The sequence below is a fragment of the Monodon monoceros genome, unplaced genomic scaffold (genome assembly GCF_005190385.1).
Source record: "Monodon monoceros isolate NGI ecotype Baffin Bay Population unplaced genomic scaffold, NGI_Narwhal_1 Super_Scaffold_7, whole genome shotgun sequence".
NCBI lineage: Eukaryota > Metazoa > Chordata > Mammalia > Artiodactyla > Monodontidae > Monodon > Monodon monoceros.
The window spans coordinates 101,571,322-101,590,947 of NW_021703784.1; the positions used below are offsets into that span (position 1 = coordinate 101,571,322).

At 55.4% G+C, this 19,626-nt stretch overlaps 1 protein-coding gene across 1 annotated transcript in view; it reads right to left on the bottom strand.

Moving 5' to 3' along the window:
* The window catches only part of SPTBN2 (spectrin beta, non-erythrocytic 2), a 29,085-nt gene extending 13,717 nt beyond the window's left edge, over positions 1-15,368 (bottom strand). The window contains exons 1-15 of the mRNA XM_029209440.1: positions 14,969-15,368; positions 12,751-12,902; positions 12,147-12,320; positions 11,215-11,306; positions 10,977-11,057; positions 10,569-10,684; positions 8,669-8,781; positions 8,359-8,546; positions 6,770-6,887; positions 6,049-6,207; positions 5,411-5,713; positions 4,112-4,265; positions 3,012-3,882; positions 1,252-1,389; positions 155-911 (exon numbers count right to left, since the gene is read on the bottom strand). Of these exons, the coding sequence (XP_029065273.1) occupies positions 155-911; positions 1,252-1,389; positions 3,012-3,882; positions 4,112-4,265; positions 5,411-5,713; positions 6,049-6,207; positions 6,770-6,887; positions 8,359-8,546; positions 8,669-8,781; positions 10,569-10,684; positions 10,977-11,057; positions 11,215-11,306; positions 12,147-12,320; positions 12,751-12,902; positions 14,969-15,146 (3,594 nt within the window). The 5' untranslated portion in view covers positions 15,147-15,368. The remainder of the gene's footprint in view (positions 1-154; positions 912-1,251; positions 1,390-3,011; positions 3,883-4,111; positions 4,266-5,410; positions 5,714-6,048; positions 6,208-6,769; positions 6,888-8,358; positions 8,547-8,668; positions 8,782-10,568; positions 10,685-10,976; positions 11,058-11,214; positions 11,307-12,146; positions 12,321-12,750; positions 12,903-14,968) is intronic.
* Positions 15,369-19,626: the final 4,258 nt, after the last annotated feature.

Sequence of the window (19,626 nt, forward strand, 5' to 3'; positions counted from 1 at the left end):
CCGTATTTTTTTTTTAACGTGTTCTCCCTGCCCATCCTGTTCCCTCACCTACTCCATGTGATGCGTTTACCTCCTCATCCACCACTCCTTCACATTCCTTTGGTCCCTATTTCCCACTTTTTCCTGGTCGGGACTTTGCCCCCCGGACTCTTACCTGGCTGCTGAGCACGCCCTCGGCCTGGCGAGCATCCCGCAGGAACCCCTGGAAGCCGTGGGCCTGGGCAAGACGGCCTCGTCGGCTCTCCCACATGCGGCCCAGCTCCTCCCAGCCGGTTCCCAGCGCTTCGAGTCGCTGCCGTAGGAAGAGGCACTGGGGATCGGCCTGGTCCCGGGTCACCTCCTCACCCACGGCCCGAAGCTGGCTGTACTCGCTCCGGGCCCGCTCCACCTCTCCCCGCAGGGCTGCATGTTGGGCCAGGAGGGCCTCTGCCTCAGGCAGGGTGGCCGGCCCTTCTTCAGAGGCCACGGAGGTCTGCGTGCGGCCGAGCCAGGCCTGGAAGTCATCCAAGCTGCGCAGGAAGTCCTGCAGCCGCCGCGCCTCACCCAGCGACTCCTCTCGTCGCCGCATGGTGGCCCTGAGGTCCTCCCAGCCGGCTTGCACCTCTCCAAGCCGGGCGCTGATGGCAGGGGCTTGGGCGGGGTGGCCAGCAGCCAGGGCATTTGCCTCTCGGGTCAGTTCGCCCACCCGGGCAGCGATGGCCTCCAGGTCCCTCTCGGTGCCGGCCAGCTTACGCTGCAACGCCAGCACCCCGGCCAGGTCATTGCCCAGGCCCTGGGTGGACTCGATGACCTTGGTCTTTTCTCTCATCCAGGCCTGGGTCTCTGTGCACTCTAAGTGGTAGTTCTGGATGCTCAGGGCTGACGTCAGAGCTGCCTTCTTGCCGTCCGCCAGGGACCGAAACTGCTGCCACCTGAGGGCAGAGGGAGTGTCCGGAGCTGCTCAGCTTTCCCGCCCTGTGCAGGTAGATGGGAAGCTTCTTCCTGCTCTCTCGCCCTTGGTATAACCTACCGCCTGCTTCTGCCGTTTAGAGAGCCTGCTCCCCACTCATCTTCCCGTGACTCCTCCTTGTCTGCTCCCTGTCCAGGCACCAGCCCCTTCAGACGACCTTTACCCCACTTCCATCTCTTTCATCACCACCCCGCTCCGACATATTTCAGATGGCTTTCCCTCCTCATTTTAGCCTCTCTCCCATGCCCTACAGAACTCTCTTCCAGCTGCCGTCCTGTCCGCTGCATCCTTTCTCACCCCACCTGTGGTTGAGCTGCTTCTGGGTGTTGACAATGCTGTCCTTCCCCGGGGGGTTGGCCTTCAGCAACTGCTCTGCGATGTCATTCACAGCAGTAATTCGCGCTGCAAGGGCGTTCATTTCAGGCTCCAGGGTCTCGAACCTGATGGGGTGGAAGAGCTGGGCATGAGCGGTGGGAAGCAGCGGTGTGCTGGTCCACCTCCCTTAGATGCATGCCCACGAGAACTCCTCTCCGTCAACATGAGGCTTATTGACAGGAGTCTCTGCACCTCTTCCCTACATGGTTCATAGCATCTGTGGATCAAGGGGGAGCCCCCAACTCCCCCCAGACAAGTAGAAAAACTGTCATCTCTAGAGTGGCTCAAAAACATGGTAAAAATTAAAGGGGAGGACCAGCTGGACAACAAGTCAAACTAATCCCTGGCACAGGCCTTCACCCTTCAGCAGAACCTCCCTTATTCCTCCTGGGACTTACCCCTTAGCTGCCTACCTGGGTCCCACCTTACTAATATGTGTTAAAAAATGAGTTGATAATGAAAAAAATGTAAGTGATAAAGATGTGAAGCATAACTTCTCCTGGAACATTTCATATTCTCATAGAGCAGAGTCTGCAAATGGGCCACGTAATAAATATTTTAGGTTTTGTGAGCCATTCGGTCTTTATCACGAATATTCAGCTCTGCTGTTTTAGTGCAAAAGCAGACACAGGGATGACATGCAAATGAATGGGCATGGCTATGTTCCAATAAAGCTTTATTTACAAAAACAGGCAGAGGCTGTATTTGGCATAGGGGTTTCTGGCTCCTGTCATGGGATATATTGAAAAAAGCAACAAAACATCTTTAATTACATTTTTAAAACCACCAGGAAATTTGACTAGAGATTGAGTAGTAGGGACTTCCCTGGTGGTCCAGTGGTAAAGCATCCGCCTTCCAATGCAGGGGACGCGGGTTCCATCCCTGGTCAGGGAACTAAGATCCCACACGCCACAGGGCAGCTAAGCCCGTGCGCCTCAACTATTGAGCCCGTGCGCCACAACTGGAAAGAGAAAACCCACACGCCAGAACTAGAGAGAAGCCCGTGCGCCACAACGAAAGATCCCACATGCTGCAACAAAGATCCCGAGTACCGCAACTAAGACCCGGTGCAGCCAAAAAAGAAAAATAAATAAATAAATAAGTAAACCAATAGAAGGAAAAAGAAGATTGAGTAGTAGGTGATATCAAGGAATTGATAATTTTGTTTTATGTGATAATGGTATTGTGTGTGGTTCTATAAGAAAAACATCATTTCTAAATTACTTTAGGATTTCTTATTCTGCAAATAAAGCTACTTCACGAGGGCTTAATCAGTGTCTCTGTCTAAAAGGTTTATAACTTCAAAGCCTTAGCTAGTCTAAGCCTGAACACACAATTACAAAATAGTGTACTCATATTGCAAATTTCTGTGCTCCTGGAGAATACAGAGGTGAAACGTTAATACTGGGGATTTGCTTTTGAAAAGGACAACTAATCAAACAGAGCAAGATACTGACGATGACTGAATTTGAGTGATGGCTGTATAGGAGTTTGCGGTATAATGTTTCTATTTCTGAGGATATTTAACGCTTCTCATTAAAGCAGAAACCAGATGACTGGCAAGACTCCAAAGGATGTAGCCAGAGCAGGTGGCACCCGCCATACACCACACACATGGGGACCACCCTATACACTGGCCCCAAACTTGCAAGGCCACTCGGGAGGGCGGGGCGTGAGCGGGGCCCACCTTTGCTGCACGACCTCCAGGTCCTCCAGGCGCTCAGGCAGGGCAAGCCCGTTTAGCCACTGCTCCTTCTCCTCCACCCAGAGCCCGCAGGCCCCCGCCTCGCTGAGCATGGTGTAGAGCGCCAGGGCCGCCTCCAGGGCACGTGCGCGCTCACCCGCGCGGGCCAGCAGCTCCTCGTAGTGCCTCTCCAGGGTGGGCAGCTGGCCCTGCACCTCAGGCGTGCGGCTCAGCACGGGAGGCAGGGCCGCGGCCTGCTCCCTCAGGGTGTCCAGGGTGGGCCGGTGGCCTCGGATCTCTTCCTCCAGGGCCCGATGCTGCCGGGCCAGGGCCTGCGTGGAGAACTCGTCATGTCCCAGCTCGGGGCTGGACACCAGGCGCAGCGCGTCCACCAGCCAGGCCTCCATGTCGTTTGCGTCCGCCTGGAACTGGTAGAGGCTGGCGGCCTGGGCGAGCCGCTGGGCGCGCTCCTCCGCCAGGGCCTCCAGCTTCTCCCACTGCGCCTGGAGCTCGGCGGTGCGGGCGGCGGCCTGGCCTGCCCCGGGGTGGCCCTCGGCCACTAACTGCTGGCCCTGCTCCAGGGTGAGCTTCAGGGGCCCCAGCCGGCCGCTCATCTCGCCTCGCAGGGCTGTGTGCTTGTTGAGCAGGCGGAGGACGCCGGTCAGGTCCCGGCCGGTTTCTGCTGAGGCCAGCAGGTGCTGCTGCTCCCGCACCCAGGCCTCGGCCTCGCCCACCTCCCAGAGGAAGCGCCAGAGTCGCCGGGACTCCTCCAGCCGGGCCCGCCGAGCCGCTGCCAACTTGCACAGCGACTCATAGTTCTGCTCCAGGGCGGCCACCCGCTCCAACACCAGCTGGGGGTCGCACGGTTTGTACTCTGAAACAGTCACACCAGAGGGCCAAGAGCTGTGGCCCAGCCCTCTCCTGCCCCCTGTGCACTCCTAGTTACGAATCCCCCCACCCCACTCTCTTAGCTCTGTCGCCCACCGTCCACCCATCATCTTTCCTGTCCCCAGGTTTTTCCAGTCTTGCTGCTTCAGCTCTTAATGTTCTCCTTCCCAGCTCCCCCCACCTTTTCTCCAGTTCCTCCCCCTCCCGGTTTTCACCTTTTCCTGGGTCGCAGAAGCGCAGTGCAGAGGCGCTGACGGCCCGCACCCTCTCAGCCTGTACAGCAATGTCGGCTTCCACCAGCTCGTGCAGCTGCAGCAGGTCCTCCACTCCAGCCAGATGCTTGCCCAGGTCCTGGGACTGCAGCCGGCCCTGCGGGGCGCACGCAGCATGTCGATGGCCGTCTGAGAGCCGCCCGGTTCCCTCCCAGTCAGGCCTCTTGCCCCGCCACACACGGGCACTAACCTCGTCCCATCTTCCTGGATCAACCACACATCCCGACCTCTTGGGGCGGCTCCAGGTGTTGCACCCAGGTGAGCACACATGCTCCCAGCTGTCAGCCCTCACTCGCACACATAGTGACCCCTGAGTTCTCTCCTGGCACCCTGGCCTCTTTGTACTCAACTCCCCTCCTGCCGAATAACTTTCCTACTAAACCCTGCTCCTGGAGTCTCCGCTCTGACTCATCACCTCAGCACCAGAATTACTGCCACCCTCCTGTGGTCGTGGCTCAGTCCCCAGCACCGCAGCAATCGTCGCATCTCTGCAGACCTATCCACATCGCTGTCTCTCGCCTAGATCACCGCAACAGCCTGTGACTGGTCTCTCTCTGCTCCCACTCTGGCTGCCCACAGCCATTCTTCAAATAGCAGTCAAAGTGACATTTAAAAAAATGTAAAAACGCAGAATCATGTCTCTCCCCCTTTTCAAAACCTTCTAATCACTTTCAATGCTCCATGTCACTCTGAGTAAAATCCAAACTCCCTGACCAGGCCTGTAAGCCCTAAGCGAGCAGGCTGCTTCCTCCCTTACCTCATCCCCTGTCCCCTCCCTGTTCTTACAGCAGCCCACCCCCACCCCCCCGCCTCCCTTCTCATCCAGAACATGCCACACGTGAGCAGGCCAAGGGCCTTTCTGTTCCTTCTGCCTGGAAACATTCTCTCCTTAGATCTCCCTGTGCTGGCTCCTTGGGACATTCTGCTCTCAGCCTAAATGGCATTTTGCAGAGAGGCCTTCCTGGACCCCTCCATCGCACTCCTGTCTCCCTTTCCTCACAGGTTTCACGCCCACCTGCTGTGCTGTTTACTGACAGGCCCACGGGTTTGATCATCAGCCTCGTCCCCCTGGAACGTGAGCCGCTGAGGACAGGGAGCTGTTTGCTCTGTTCACCTGAACCGGGGACAGGGCCCTGGACTGGTACATCCTCTGCAAAGGTTCGGCTGAGCAGATGGGCGAACGTGCCCATCGTACTCCCATGGTCCCGACCGCCTTGACCCCACCTCCGCATCCGCTGGTACCTTCATCTCTTCCATCCAGTCCATGAGGTAGAGCAGGTCCTGGAACACCTTCTGCAGCTCCAGGTTGAGGAGGAGCCGCTCCCGCCGGGCGGCCACCATCTGCCGCAAGAAGTCCCAGAGCCGCGCCACGTTGTTCTGCCGCGCGGCGATGCGCTTGATGTCGTGGTAGTGCTCAGCGGCCAGCTCGGCGGCCACGGCGCCCACCGCCTGCACCCGGCCGCTGTAGGCCACGATGTCCGTCTCGATGGCTTCGTGCTTCCGCACTGCTGCCTCCACGGCGGCCAGCTCCAGCCCAAAGTTGTCCTGGGGCGGGGACAGGGAGGGAGGGCTGGGAGCTCCGGGAGCCGCTCTGCTCACCCCCTGCCCCCCCACCCCCGGAGCACTTCTGCTGCGAGGTGCCAACTCCACGGGGTGGCTCTCAGCGTCCTCTCTATCCCACCCCATCCTGTCTCACCAGCCCTTCTCCTGTTCAACGCTCCGGCCCCTGGTTCCCGGGCTCTTGGTCTCCAAGTCTGTGTGATGGAGTTCTTGTTTCTTTAGCTCCCCACCTCGCAGGGCTCCTTATCCACCACTCTCTCTCACTCTCCCATGACTCCAGACCTGCCTGGACAGGCCAAGAGCCCCCCGCCGTGTCCTACCTGGGACACAAGGCGCTGGTTCTCGCTAAGCCAGGTCTCCCGCATGGCGGCCTTGCGGTCGAAGCGGGCGGCCAGCTGCTCCAGCTTCTCCTGGCGGATCAGCTCCGTGCGCAGGGCCAGCTCACGCTCATGCTCAGCTTTCTCCAGCCGCTCCCAGGCCTGCGAGGTGGAGATAGGATTAGTGCTAAAGGGCCAGGGCTCAGGAAGTGAGGGCGGGGAGGGGTCACCAGGGCTGGGGGTGCAGGGTGGGTCCCAGGGAAGCTCGGTCTAGTGGGTCTGTGGAATGCGGTCAGACGCCTGTGCAGGGAAATATGAGGAACAGGGTGGCGTGAATGCCGTGGAGCCCCATGAAAACCACATCTGCTGATAGACAAAGACGGGAGGGGGACAGGGAACAGTGGAAATCACTGGATTTGTTTCTGGTGGTGGGGCTGTGGGCGAACCCTATTACTTTTGTTAATCTTATGCTGTCTGTGAAAAAAATGAAACAAAAGTAGGGCCAGCGAGTCGAGGATATGCTGAACAATAAGGGACTGGGGTATAATTTGCATGGAGAGACCGAGGGAGGAGGAGGGGGACGTGCAGGACTCGGGAGAGGATGTGGGAGTCACGCCTGCACCCGGGATGGGTGGGGTTCAAGCCAGGCCGAGGGTTCAAGCAGGGACAGTAGGGGCTGGTGCTGAGGGTGGGTCGTCCCAGGGATGGAAGGGAGGCTGTGGACCTTGTTGATGTCAGAGATGAGCCGGCCCTCGCGGGGCGTGTAGACCTTCTGGTTGTTGGCCCGCAGCTTGCTCTGGATGGTGAAGAGCAGCACTTCCAAGTTCCCTTTCTCAGTGAACCTGAGGCGGGAGGCCAGGTGGGGTCAGAGTCAAAGGCCACGAGGGGCCTGGGGGCTCTTTACATTTCAGAATGAAGTTGTTCTGTGTTGCTTTTCTTCTTATAAAAGCTTGTGAAAATACTGGCAAACCACGTTTAAAAAGAACCTAATTTTAGGGCTTCCCTGGTGGTGCAGTGGTTGAGAGTCTGCCTGCCGATGCAGGGGACACGGGTTCGTGCCCCGGTCCGGGAGGATCCCACATGCCGCCGAGCGGCTGGGCCCGTGAGCCATGGCCGCTGAGCCTGCGCGTCCGGAGCCTGTGCTCAGCAGCGGGAGAGGCCACAACAGTGACAGGCCCGCGTACGGCAAAAAATAAATAAAAAAGAACCTAATTTTAAAACAACTGAAAACCACACGGACACGACCACTGTCACCCTTGGGCATGTATGTACTGCATTTTTGCTTTACACAGATGGGATCGCACCATAACCATAGCTAACATTTGTGGAGGACTCACTCACTCACAGAGAGCCAGGCCCTGTTCTCAGGGCTTTGCATGCACTAACTCCTTCTCACTGTTACCTACATTCTCTCATTACCCCATTTTCCAGATGTGAAAACCGAGGCACAGACAGGCTAAATAACGCCCAGTGCTCACAAGGGTAGGTGGCAGAGCCAGGATGTGAACTCAGGTACTTTGAATCTGGACGCTTAGCCCTTTGCTCTCTGCCATCCACAGACAACTGTCTTGTAACTCTTATGTTTCATGAACGTCTTTTCAGGTGAATAAATGCATTCCTCCGATATTATTTTCAGTGGCTGTACCATGACTTATTTTTCTTTTACAAAGGTCACGTTCGTGAATATCCTTGAAGCTACATCTTTGTTCAATGCCCAGAAGAGGACTTTCTGGGTCAAAGGGCACACCTCAAATCATTCCCTGGAATGCACAGGAACAGATGTTTTCTGGCTTAATGTTAGTTTTGGAGCTGAAACACATTAACTCCAAAAGAGCCCAAAAACAAAAAACACAGAAGTTTTAGCATGTACCGTATAGAATCATCTAGTAGTAATTCCATACTTCAACAGTCAGTTGCTAAAATACATAAATGATAAGAACCTGTGCAATGTGCAAGTGACCAGCCACATGCACGTATTGCCAGCGACAATCTGCCTGTCAGATCCAATCCCCTGTCCTTAAGCTGGGATTGGGTTGCCGAGACACCCCGACCAATCTCTTCTGAGTAGACCGCACCGGCTCTACATACCATGGCAATCATTTCCACAGCATGATTTCTTGTAATGGGTGACCATTAAAATTTTTTACTTTGGAAACTGCTATTGGGGCTCTGAGCGGGGGGAAATGAGCCTCCACTGCATTTATGTGCTGCCGCATCTCCCTCCCAAAAGGATCCCCTCATTTAGGCTTCCTGCTGTGTGAGCACAGCTTGGGGCAGGCAGGCCGTGGCAGGGTGTGGCTCAGGGACACCTACTTGGGTGGCTTCTCCACAGTGCGGTAGGAATTGAAGGACTGGAGCTGGTTCTGGACACCACTCAGGGAGTTGGCCAGCTGCCGGTCATTGAGGGTCACGATCGTTTGCTCAATCCACTGTAGCAGCTCTGAGGCCAGGGACTCATACTTCTCCACCAGGCGCTCGGCCTCCATGGCGTGGTCCAGCACCTGTGAAACCGTGCTGTGGGTTCCCTGGCCCAGTCCTCCCCTGCTCCTGCTTTAGGGCAGTAGGACCCCTAGGCCAGGCCTCCTCTGGTCTTTATGCCTACCACCCCCATGCTGGAGAGTACCTTGCCAATTCTTTTGCCTTCCACGGCCAGGGCCTTCATCTTGGAGAAATAGTGGTAGTAAGTAGCCACGTAGGTAATAATTGATTTCTCATCTGGTTGGTCCACATTCACATCTGAGAAAAAGGACCACTCAGATCAGGCCGAGATTAGAAACCTGCCTCCCAGAAGTATGCCCACAACTTGAATCACTTACTCCAATCCTAGGGGCCTCCTAGCCCTCCCAGGCTGATGATATCTTTCCAGCTCCCTTCAGAGTAAAATGACAAATAAACTATTTGGACTACAAGGGCATGAAAAGCTAACCCTTCTATTCCCCCTCTTCCTAGAAACAAGCGGAGTTTAAAATCCAGAAGCCCAAAGAGGCTTTTACCCAGTGTAAAATTAGTTGTTTGGAGGAAGAGAGACAAGAAAAGAAACAGCATTCCCATTGGGGGATGGATCGTGGACTTATGGGCTGGAAAGATGCCCAAGAAGTCATCCAATTCAGGGGCAGCAAGACAGAAGGTATGAACGAGGCCTCCTGAACCCAGAATGTTCAGAGGGATGGGCCCAGGGAGCCCTGGAAGCAGGGACAGAGGCCAGTTCTCAGGGCCATCTTGGGGCACAGTCATGGCTATTTCTTACCTCAGTCCCAAAGTTCAGCTGTGGGCCCAGGAGGGGAGTGTCCTTCAAGCCAAATTAACTCCTACCACGAGGACACCAAGGCTGACTATGACTTGAAATCTCTTAATTGGTTCTCTTAATTGGGCCAGCTTGTATCCTACCTACAGGGAAGACTATTAGACCAAAAGCCCTCCTGACCACCTCTGACCTCCCATAGGCAGGCGGGAGCCACGGAAATCATCTCAGAAAGTTATGGGGTACGAGGCTTTACTTAAATGTTCTTTATCATAGCTGTGCTCCTCAAATGCTCTCCCAGGAACCTTGTGCTTGGCCTGCTTCGATCACTACTTAGCTGATGCTTGTCACTCTGGACTAAGAAGCACGGGGACAGGGACTACAGGTGGGATGGAAGACAGGGAGAAAGTAACCAAGCCCGAAATCCGCCCAAGGAGCATTTCCAGCAAGGAAGTCACTCGGCCCTTCCGTCCTTCCCTTTGCTGGCTGCACCAAGACTGCTCTCTGCTCTCCCAGAGAGGTGGCTGAGGAGACAGGCTCTGGAGCCAGGCTGCCTGAATGTGAATCTCAGCTCCACCAGCCGTATGACCTTGGGGAAGTCACTCAAGCTTTACAGGCCCCTGTCTTCTCTTCCATAAATGGAGCAGGATACTGATTTCAAAGGGGGTGTCGTGAGGATTAAATTAATTAGAGCACGTCAAGTGTAGTGCCAGGTACAAAACAAGAGCTCAGTGGCCATTCCCAGTCTCATCAGCATTAGGTCAGAACCACGGGGGCCAATGAGTAGGGTCAGCTGACCATAAGGCCAGTGCTTTGTGAGACCTCAGGGTCACGGAGCTTAATTTAGAACCCTAGAGTTTTGGGATTAGAAGGGCCCTTAGAGACCATGGAGACCAATCCTCTCATTTTAGAGATGAGGAAACCGAGCCACAGAGAGGCCAAGCGACTGGCTCTATGTCACAGAGCTGCTCCGTAGAGGGGCTGGGATAGAACCATACCCCAGGGCTCTTTCTGCCACGGGGCTGCCTTTCTTCCTATATTGAGATCTACTTTCCACGCCATAAAATTCACCCTTTTAAAGTATTCTATTCCACGGTTTTTAGTACATTTACAAGATTGTGCCATCGTCACCACGATCTAAATCCGGAACACTTCCGTCACTTCCCAAAGAAACCCCGTAGCCATCTGAGCGATCTGCAGTTCCTTCCCGTTCTCGCCGCCCTCAGCCCCCGGCACCCACTCATCTACCTTCTGTCTCTAACCCACAGCCTCTCTGCCCCACCTTCAGGATCCAGCAGCTTCGTAAGTCCCAGCTCCTTCTCAGCCAGATTGAAAGCGTTCTGCAGATTGTAATGTGCATTACACTTCTTCAGGGACTCAAAATCCAGCAGGTCTGGCCTGGGTGGGGAAGGAATATAGAAGGTATCAAGGGCATGTGAGATTCTGAAGAGGAAAAGTAAACCACCCCTATCTTTCTCCCTAAGTCCCCAACCCTCCCCGCCCCAGGGCTCCCATCGCAGGCCCTCCATGCAGTAGGCACCCCGACATCCTGGCTCTTCTCCGAATGTTCCTTTCTCGTAACTGCTGTGTAGCTCATCTCATCTCACTGCTTTGTCTATGTGTGCCTGGGCCCATGGGTCATCAACCCATCCAGTAACTCAGACAAGCTCTCGAACCCCCGTCTTCTCACCGGTGTTTATGTACAATGGCGTTGAAGGCCAGCCCATCTCTCCAGCTGGTGGTGAAGTTGTGCACGTTGACATTGGGGTACCTGTAAACAGAGGCCAGGATAGACAGTGAGGAGGGCCATCCCAGTCTGTGCCTCGAGGATGGACCTCCAGCTTGTGGTTCCTGGCCCCCATCCTTCCTTTACTGCACAGCCTCGGTGCATCCAACCCTCCAAGGCCACGCTGCCTGGGCAGCCTCACCCCGCGGTCTTCATCTGGCACCACAGCAGCAGGGCATCCTTGGCGGACTTCTTCTCCTTATTGTCTTCTGTTTCCACACTTATGTCTTGGATCTAAGAAGGAAGGAAGGAAGGAAGGACAGAAGGAAGGAAGGACAGAAGGAAGGAAGGGAGGAAGGCAGGCCCTCACTCCCTGAACAGGGGGTCCTGGAATTATCAGAGATGCTCAGAGATACACGGCAGGAAACTGCTCCTTAGATTCCTGGATTAGGGGTCCAAGGACAGAGCCTGGGGACCTTCCCTCCTGGGTCAGTGACCACAAAACTTCAGGTCAAAGGGATCTGAGGCAGCAGAATGGGGTGGGAACTCAGAAGAGTGGAAGTGCCTCGAAGCGAAGAATGCGGTTCCTGCAGGTGGGGGAACCGCAGGTAGTGGAGTGAACATTTCCTGACAGCTGGGTTTCAAAGGTGAAGCTGACAGAGCTCTGCTTAGGGCTGGAAGGAGCAGGGGAGGTTACACCCGGGGAGGAGGCAGGGGAATCAGGAGAGCTGTGATGGCGTTAGGACACTGGACTGGCTTTGCTCAGAGCATAAGAAGGAGTAGGGTGGCTGTTCTCTTTTGAGGGAGGTGAGCAGAGTTTGAGGCAGCGGAGTGGGCTGGTGACCAGACTCCAAATGTAGCTCTAAAACTCTCCGTGGGGAAGGACCAGTCTGTAAAATTTCCAGTCCCTTGGGCAGCGACATGTGGTCCTATAGCCCGTGACCAGTACACAGACCAGGCCACAGGGAATTTGCCACAGAAGTTTGACAACATCCACGCTGGCCTCCACCCTGTTTAATGAGGAGCGTCCCCTGATTTGGCGTAGGAGGTCCTAGGCCCTCCGTGTGTGCAGTGACCTTGGGGGCTGCAGCACCGGTGTGCAGGGCACCCACCGAGCAACACCGTGCGGGGTACCTGGAATCGAAGGATGATGGTCCACACCAGCCCGAGGGTCAGGCGGTGGTTCCCGTCCACAATGTCATGCGAGCCCACATTTTCCAGGTGCACTTTTTGCTCCTTCAGGAACTGCAGCGCCTTGTCCACATTCTCCAGGCAGTGGATCCGCATGCGGCCCTTTGTGGGCTTTGGCTGTCGAGGGACCGGGGACACAAAGCCGTGGGACCGTGGGCCTCCTCTTCCTTCCCTCCTAGCTTTCCCGGGGCCCTGCTTCCTACACCTTCCCCATGACCTCCCTCAGGAACACGGGCCGCCCCAGGGAGCTAAAGCTGAGTTGCAGTTGAGGCTTGAGGCAGGTTAAGATTCCCAAGGGAATTAAGGACACCCAGAGTGGGTGGGAAAAAAATGTTTTCAATGGGGCCACTGTTCCTGTCTCCACGAAGCAATGCTCCTGGTTTAATTCACGCAGCAAAGCCTCTCAAAATGAAACCATCCTCTGAGCAGAGGGCGGCCACTGCTTTCTGCTCTGTGGGGTCACTCTTCTTGTTCGGGGCCACTCCCATAGCTTGTCCCCTTGACCACTGTCTCTCAGGCCTCCTCCTCCCTGGTGACCACAGCTCACCAGTGTCTCTCCCGAGAGCACCTCGAGGAGCCTCAGGAGGTTACGTCCATCCCGGAGGTCGCTGTACAGGTCTCCCACCCGGCATGTCACCCGGGCCAGGTGGGAGTTGACCCACTTGGTGAAGGTTTTCTTCTGCACAGCTTCTCGCTCATCTGTGGCAGCAACATGGGGTCATTTCTGCCCTTCAAGTACCGTGCACCTGCTTCTAAACACCAGTTGGTGGGGTTGGGGAAGTGAGGTCTGGGGAGGAGGAAGGGCAGGAAGACGGCCGGGAGGAAAACCCATAGCTTAAAAAGCCGGGAAATACAGAAATTGGAATGAGTTCATAAGCAAGGTGAAGAACAAAAATAAGAGATGGAAAACAGGCTTTGAGAAGAAAGGATGAAAGAAATTAGAAGCAGGGGACATGCAGGGGAGGTCTGGGATCAGGACTCTGTCATGTAACAGTGGTGAAATGCTGTTGCTTCACCCATCAGGGCCTCACTTTCCTCATCTGTAAAATGGGCACGTTACTTTCTCTTTCAGCAAGTCATTGTGTTGACTGAGACAACGTGTGTAAGATGAGGCACGAAGTGGCTCCTCGATGAGCTACTGTTTATAGGCATGATCTAACCCGAAGGAAAGAGTAAGAGTTGCTCAGGTCGGTCCAGCAGGAGGTATGGCTGTTCCCTTTTGGTGGTGGACAAAGGAGAGGGTGTGAACTTAAATTACAGCAGCCACTGTTCCAAGTGGTCATTAGAAGGATGTGACATTATAGAGGCTGCAGGCCTCCTGAGTCAGCTTGCTCTCCTGGGATAATTTAAAGAAAAGACAGGTTCCTCTACTTCTGGGTTGACTCAATTGGTTGCAAGGGGATCCTGTCCCAGGACACTAATATTCCAATGCCAAGAGGGAAAACGTCATCATGAAAGTAGGAAACAGGGGAAACAGTGCGTCCAAGAAACACGGGGTGGGGGCAGGGAGAAACCAGGCAGAGTTTAGCGCCAATCTCAAAAAAAGTGAGGAGGTGCCTGCTGCCTGGTCCACAGGGGGACCTGCTGATGAGGGGATGCTGTTATATTTTACAGAAAAATAAGAATTAAAAGTATTATAAATGACAACGTGAGGGAAGAGGCTCAGGCCATCGGAAGCTGCTCCGGCCACTAGGATTTCCACCCGTTCTCCCCAGAGGAGCCCAGTGCAAGGACCCAGTCCAAATGGCCAGGGCCTGAAGAGTCACTTGTCCTTCCGTCTAGGCACCAGCATCTCGGAAACCGAAAAGACTCACCCCTTAATCTCACATTCCTATGCACCTCACCCATAAAGCATAGCGACACACCCATGTCTATTTCTGTCTTTCTTACCTCCAACCCCGTACCTGGGACAACCTTGGGGTCCTAACAAATGCTCAGATATCCTGATGCTCTGTGGGCCTTCTCTCAGGGTCCACAGGCCCTGCCCGAGCCGGGGACTGCCCCGGAACATCAGCCATTACTGGACCCACGGAGTCTGCCCTGATGCCAGGCACACGGGGGTGAGGCCGTTTTGGCGCACAGGTAGCATGAGAGGGGAAGATGTGGAAACGGGGGCAGCTAGGAGAAAAATGTGCAAAGCCAAGTGCCAGGGACAAAGTGTAACTTTACAAGGCGTCCACGGACACACAAGACACAGTGGCTCCCAGAGATACACTGGAGTATGGCCGCCGCCAGGGTGAACACAGCCTGCTCAGACATATACCTGAGCCTGTCTGCACCAGCTCCCTTTGACACACTCCCTGGTTTCCACACACACTTAAGACACCCACTCAGAAACCCGGGGCAGCACAAACACGCCCTAGGTCCCTCGCCTACTGGCTCACTCTCCCTGTCTCCTTCCCTGTCCACCCCAGCGGGCGTTTCCTCCCAAAGGCCGGAAAGTCTCAGCGAACCACGTTCGCTCCCCGCCTTGGAGGACACACGCCCAGCTGGGCCCCGACGCCGCCGTCACACCCGCTCTCGCTCTCACCGCCCCTCCAGCGGGTCCAAGCCTTTCCCGATTCTGTCAGCATCCCCGTGTTTTCCGGCCACTTGTAATTATTCCCCCGGCACTTTGTCTCCCAACACAAACGTCTGAGTCACAGAAGACGCTCCCCCCGACCCCGGGTTCCTGGCTCCGGCTCCTCTCCCACGCCCCCCGGGCCCCTCGCTCCGCGGGGCCCCCTCTCCGCGCGGCTCCCCTCCGCTCGCCCCCCGGAGCCCACCTTGAAGCTGCTTGAAGCGTCCCTCCAGCATGCTGGTGTATTGAGCCGGGCTGATGAAGGCAGCCGGCGAGAGCGGGAGGCCCCCGGGGCTCTGAACCTCTTCCACAGCCTCGTAGTAAAACTCGCCGGCCCCGTTCAGGCCGTGCCCGTGCGCCCTGCTCACTCCGTGCCCGTTCATGATGCTGCTGCCTCTCACTCTCCCGGGGCCCAGCGTCCATGCTCTGCCCGCGCCGTGGCGGGGCGCCGAGGGTCGGCTCCCCCTCGAGCCTGGGATCCCGCGAGCCTGGGGTCCCCGGGTGGCAGGGGGTGTGCCTCAAGGACGGTGGAAGTTTCGAGGAGTGGGAAAAAGGAGTCACGGGATGTCTGAGCCCCGAGCTGCGGGACCCGTCGTCAGAACACACCTGGCTGCGGCGAGAGGAGACGGAGGCAGCTCCAGACAAACAGGTCGGACAGTGACGGGGGAGGGGTGGGAGGCGGAGCTTTCCGGCTGGGGCAGGGCCAGGCCCCGCGGGCCGCAGGAGGCAACTGCCGGCGCCTTAGAGACCTGCGCGTCTGGCCCCGAGTTGCCTCCGAGTACACAAGACCCGAGGGAGAGGCCCCCGAAGCAAAGTCCTGCTTTCCCAAGGTCTGCAGGTGTGATGAGGATGCCCCCTCTCTGTGACTCTGGGAGGTCCCCCTTCAGGATGTGGGCTTTGATCCCCAGCTCAGGGAGCAGAGAAAGAGAAATCCTTGAAGGGGCAAAGCCAGCTCAGTAGTACTAGCCAGGCACTGTGCTAGGTGTTTGCTTACATTCCTTCATTTGTGAGATAGGTGTTGTTATCTTCCTCACTTGTTTGTCATCCTCACCTCCAGTATCAGCTCCTTCCCTGCCATGGGGCCCATCAGGCCCTCCTCGGCCAGGCCATCCCAGGCCCCCAGTACACCCACTGCCGGGCACATCTACCCGATTTCCTTCCTACCTTTCTATGGGCTTCAGCCCTTGTCACTTACAAGCTACTCTTGCCCTTCTCCCATCTTCCTTCATTCAGTATTTATTTGGCACCTACCGGTGCGAGGCGCAGTGCTAGGCAAAGCCCATACAGCGACACCTCCTCAGGAGAGCCCCGTTTAGTAGTGGAGATAAACACCTATTGACAGCATAGGTGGCATATGTCGCATGCACAAACATTGCAACAGTCCTGGGTATCACGTGTCATGTGCACACAGACATCATGACCATTCTAGAAGCTACTCTTATCCAAAATCAGGGTACCAGGGAAACTTTCCCCCAGAGAGGTGAGATTCTCCATAACCCATGTCTTCTGCCTTCTCTCATCTATAGAAACAGCAATATGAGTATTTCACAAGCCAGCGTGTAGACCTAACGGGAAGGACAGGGAGGCCCAGCAGAAGTTGATAAGGGACCCCCAGAAGCAATGGCTACCACATGGGGATCCTCAGAATGGTGTTGGGCTGGCTGAAAAGAATTACCTGGAGAGCTTAAAAATTCCGATTCCTGGACCTTAGGTCCAAAGATTCTAATTTGGTGTGTCCAGAAAGGGGTTTGAGAACCTATATTTGTGAAAACATCCGTGGGTGATCCTGTAAAAAGTGCGGCCAAGTTTGGGAACCACCCCCTCAGTGTCTCCCTTCTTATAGGAGGCCACCCCACCCATGCTGGGAGCACCACCTCTCAGGAAGGAGTAGCTGTGACCTCTCCCACTGCACTGGGCTGGGAGGCCAGCAGGTCAGTGGAAAAGACAAGGGTGGCATGGAGGAGGGAAACCAAAAGGGTGGGTGGCCTTGGGGTGTGTGGGTGACTCAGCCCCACGACAGCCGCAGCCAATGGTGTCAGGTGGCAGCCGCACTCTTGTTGCCATGACAACTCCTCCCCAGAACGCAGGGAGGCCCGTCGAACGGGTTTGCTTGTGTTCGCAGGGGCTGAAGAGAGAACCGAGGCCATAGGGGAGGGCAGGGGCTGAGGCAGGCGGGGAGAATGGGCGGCTGCGGAAACCAGAGGCAGGCAGAGGGGACCTGCTTCAGGGAACCAGTAGATGAAACAGAGGGAGGAACAGGCGGCAGGTGGAAGGAACAGGTGGGGAGGGAGAGGAGAGGCTACTGGACTAGGAGGGGGAACAGGTGTGAGAGATGACAGTGGAAATCAAGGAAGAGACAAGAGGATGAAAGGTAAGGGAGAGGTGGGTGGAAACAGAATAGCAAGACTAAGCGCAAAAGAATTAAGGAACATGACTCAGGGATAGAGGCCAGGAAGTCAGCTGAGCACGGAGGGGAACACAGCTGAGTCCCAGGGTCAACACGGCTTCTCCCTGCTTGTGGGGAAGGAAGCTGGGCATGTTATGGATTGTGCGCAGTTTGTTCTTGAGGCTGGAGTTGGGGACCAGGGGCTTGGTAGGGTGATCTGGATTTCCCGCTCTAGTGCAGCAGCTTAGAAAGAGTCGGTCTTCCCATGAAGTTGAAGGACTCTTCATGACAAGCTTCCCATCCCACATCCATTCTCAGCATCTCCCCCGGCCCTCCCCTGACCTCACCTGCCAGGGCCTTAATTCGAGACCTCTCAAAGAGGCGGGCCGAGCTGCTGTCATTGTCCCAGTCCGAGTCGGGCAGGTCCCAGCGGTTGTTGATGTCACTGTACTGGCCTTGGATCTCCAAGCTGTCAAAGTCTGTGGGTGACAGGGTGCTCATGGTGGTGGATGGCCTCCTGCTCCTGCAAGGGGGAATGTGGCTGGTGAGGCGCCTCTCAAAGCCACCGAGTCCAACACTCACCACGTCCTCCTCTCTTCCTGCCCTAGATCTGCTCTGCTCTCTTGACGGCCAAAGGTTGTGGTCGTTGTTTTCACCAATGGAAATCATCCCCCAGTGGGAGAGAGGAAGCCATGGAGGAGAAGCAGAGAGACAGGAACACAACAGACACATGTGGAGTGAGGCTGGAAGGCAGCAGTGTCTCAGAGCGACATAGTGGAGATGAAGGTCTCCAGAACCTCAGGCCAGAGAGGGACAGTGGGCAGGGGGCCGAAGGTGGCAATGGCCCTCAGCGTGGCTCAGGACAGCAATGTGGACACCAGGGCAATGCAGGAAGCAGGCCTGGGACCCCTTGGGCAATAGTGAGTATAAACCGGAGTTCTTTCATTCCTGGTTCCACAAACTGTTCTGAGTGCCCCCGCCCCCACCCCCACCCCCAAGATGGCCTCCTATACCCTGTAAACCAGGGATCCCCACACCCCCGGGCCGCGGACCAGTATGGGTCCATGGCCCGATAGGAACCAGGCTGCAGAGCAGGAGGTGAGTGGCGGGTGAGTGAGCGAAGCGTCATCTGCAGCTCCCCATCGCTCCTCATCGCTGGCATTACCACCGTCCCCCCCCCCATGAAACCAAAAGGTTGGGGACTGCTGCTATAAGCGATTTGATGTGAAAAGACCCACATCCTGCTCTCAGGCCAAGATGCATCTACGATACACCAGGAAGACTGATGCACTGCTAGTAAGCATGGATAAAGAGCCCAGGAGTTCAAAGGAGGACACAGTATGGTTATCTCCCCTTGTTTTCCTTTTACTTGTGACAGAGAATACTTAATAGGTGCTCAATGAACGTCAGCTGTGATATGTGTCCTCGCCATTTACATGCATCACCTCATCGCAACCCTCTGTGGGGCAAGGGTCCATTATCATCCCCATTTCATAGATGACGAAGTTGCCCCATGAAAGTTAAATCACGGTTCAGGGTCACTGGGAGGCAGCTGGAAGGCGCAGAGCTGGGTTTTGAAGCGAGGTTCTTTTTGACTCTGAAGGACAAGCTCTTAATCATAACATTTACATGTTCTTGAACTTCCTGGAGCCCTTCAGAGCTCCCTTCTAGGGCCCAGGCTGGGGAAACTGGGACCATGTGTGCTCGCCAGCACAACTCACGACTCTATTTCACACAAACAAACCCTGTCCTTCTCCAAACTAACAAATGAGTTTCAGATTAGCTTCTAGGGATTTTTTTTTTTAAACCTCTACTATCCAAAGTTCTCAAGTAATTCAGCAGCCATTCAAGAGAATGGAGGGGGCTGACTCTGTAACTGAACCCCAAATTCTTCATTTCTCATTTTCCTAGTGCCTCTTAAATACAAAGACATTTTCATCCTTAGCACCACTTCCTAGGGTTGGGGCTATGACCTTGGCAGTCTCTGGCTCTAGAAAGAAAGTATGGTACCTCTTGTGTGGTGTGGGGGAAGGAAGAAAGAATGGGTGGTGAGTTGTGGGTGGTTAGCGAGATGTGAGATGTGTTCCCATGGGTGTACAGGGCAGAACTTGGCTTCTGTCATTAAGTAGTTTCATCAAGCAGAACCCGCCCCACGTGAAGGCCAGGACTGTCTACCCCTCCCTTTTCTCCCAAAAAGAAAACACACACAAACATTTCCCTGGGAGTTAAGGTCTCAGGTTCCTAGATTTGGGCTTTTCATTCCTTGTAATAGGAAAGAGAGCTTCATTTTTACTAGGCTGAGGACTCCTTTTCTCATTTAAAATCCATCATTTTCCCTAATCCCCAGCAGATTCTTTGAATTTGCTCTGTAAATATTTATATAAAAATAAATTCGAGGGCAGAGTCAAGTCATCCTGAGCAAAGAGTGCTGTAGGCAAGGTGTGACCTGAACTAGAGTCCCCGAATACTCTCAGCCA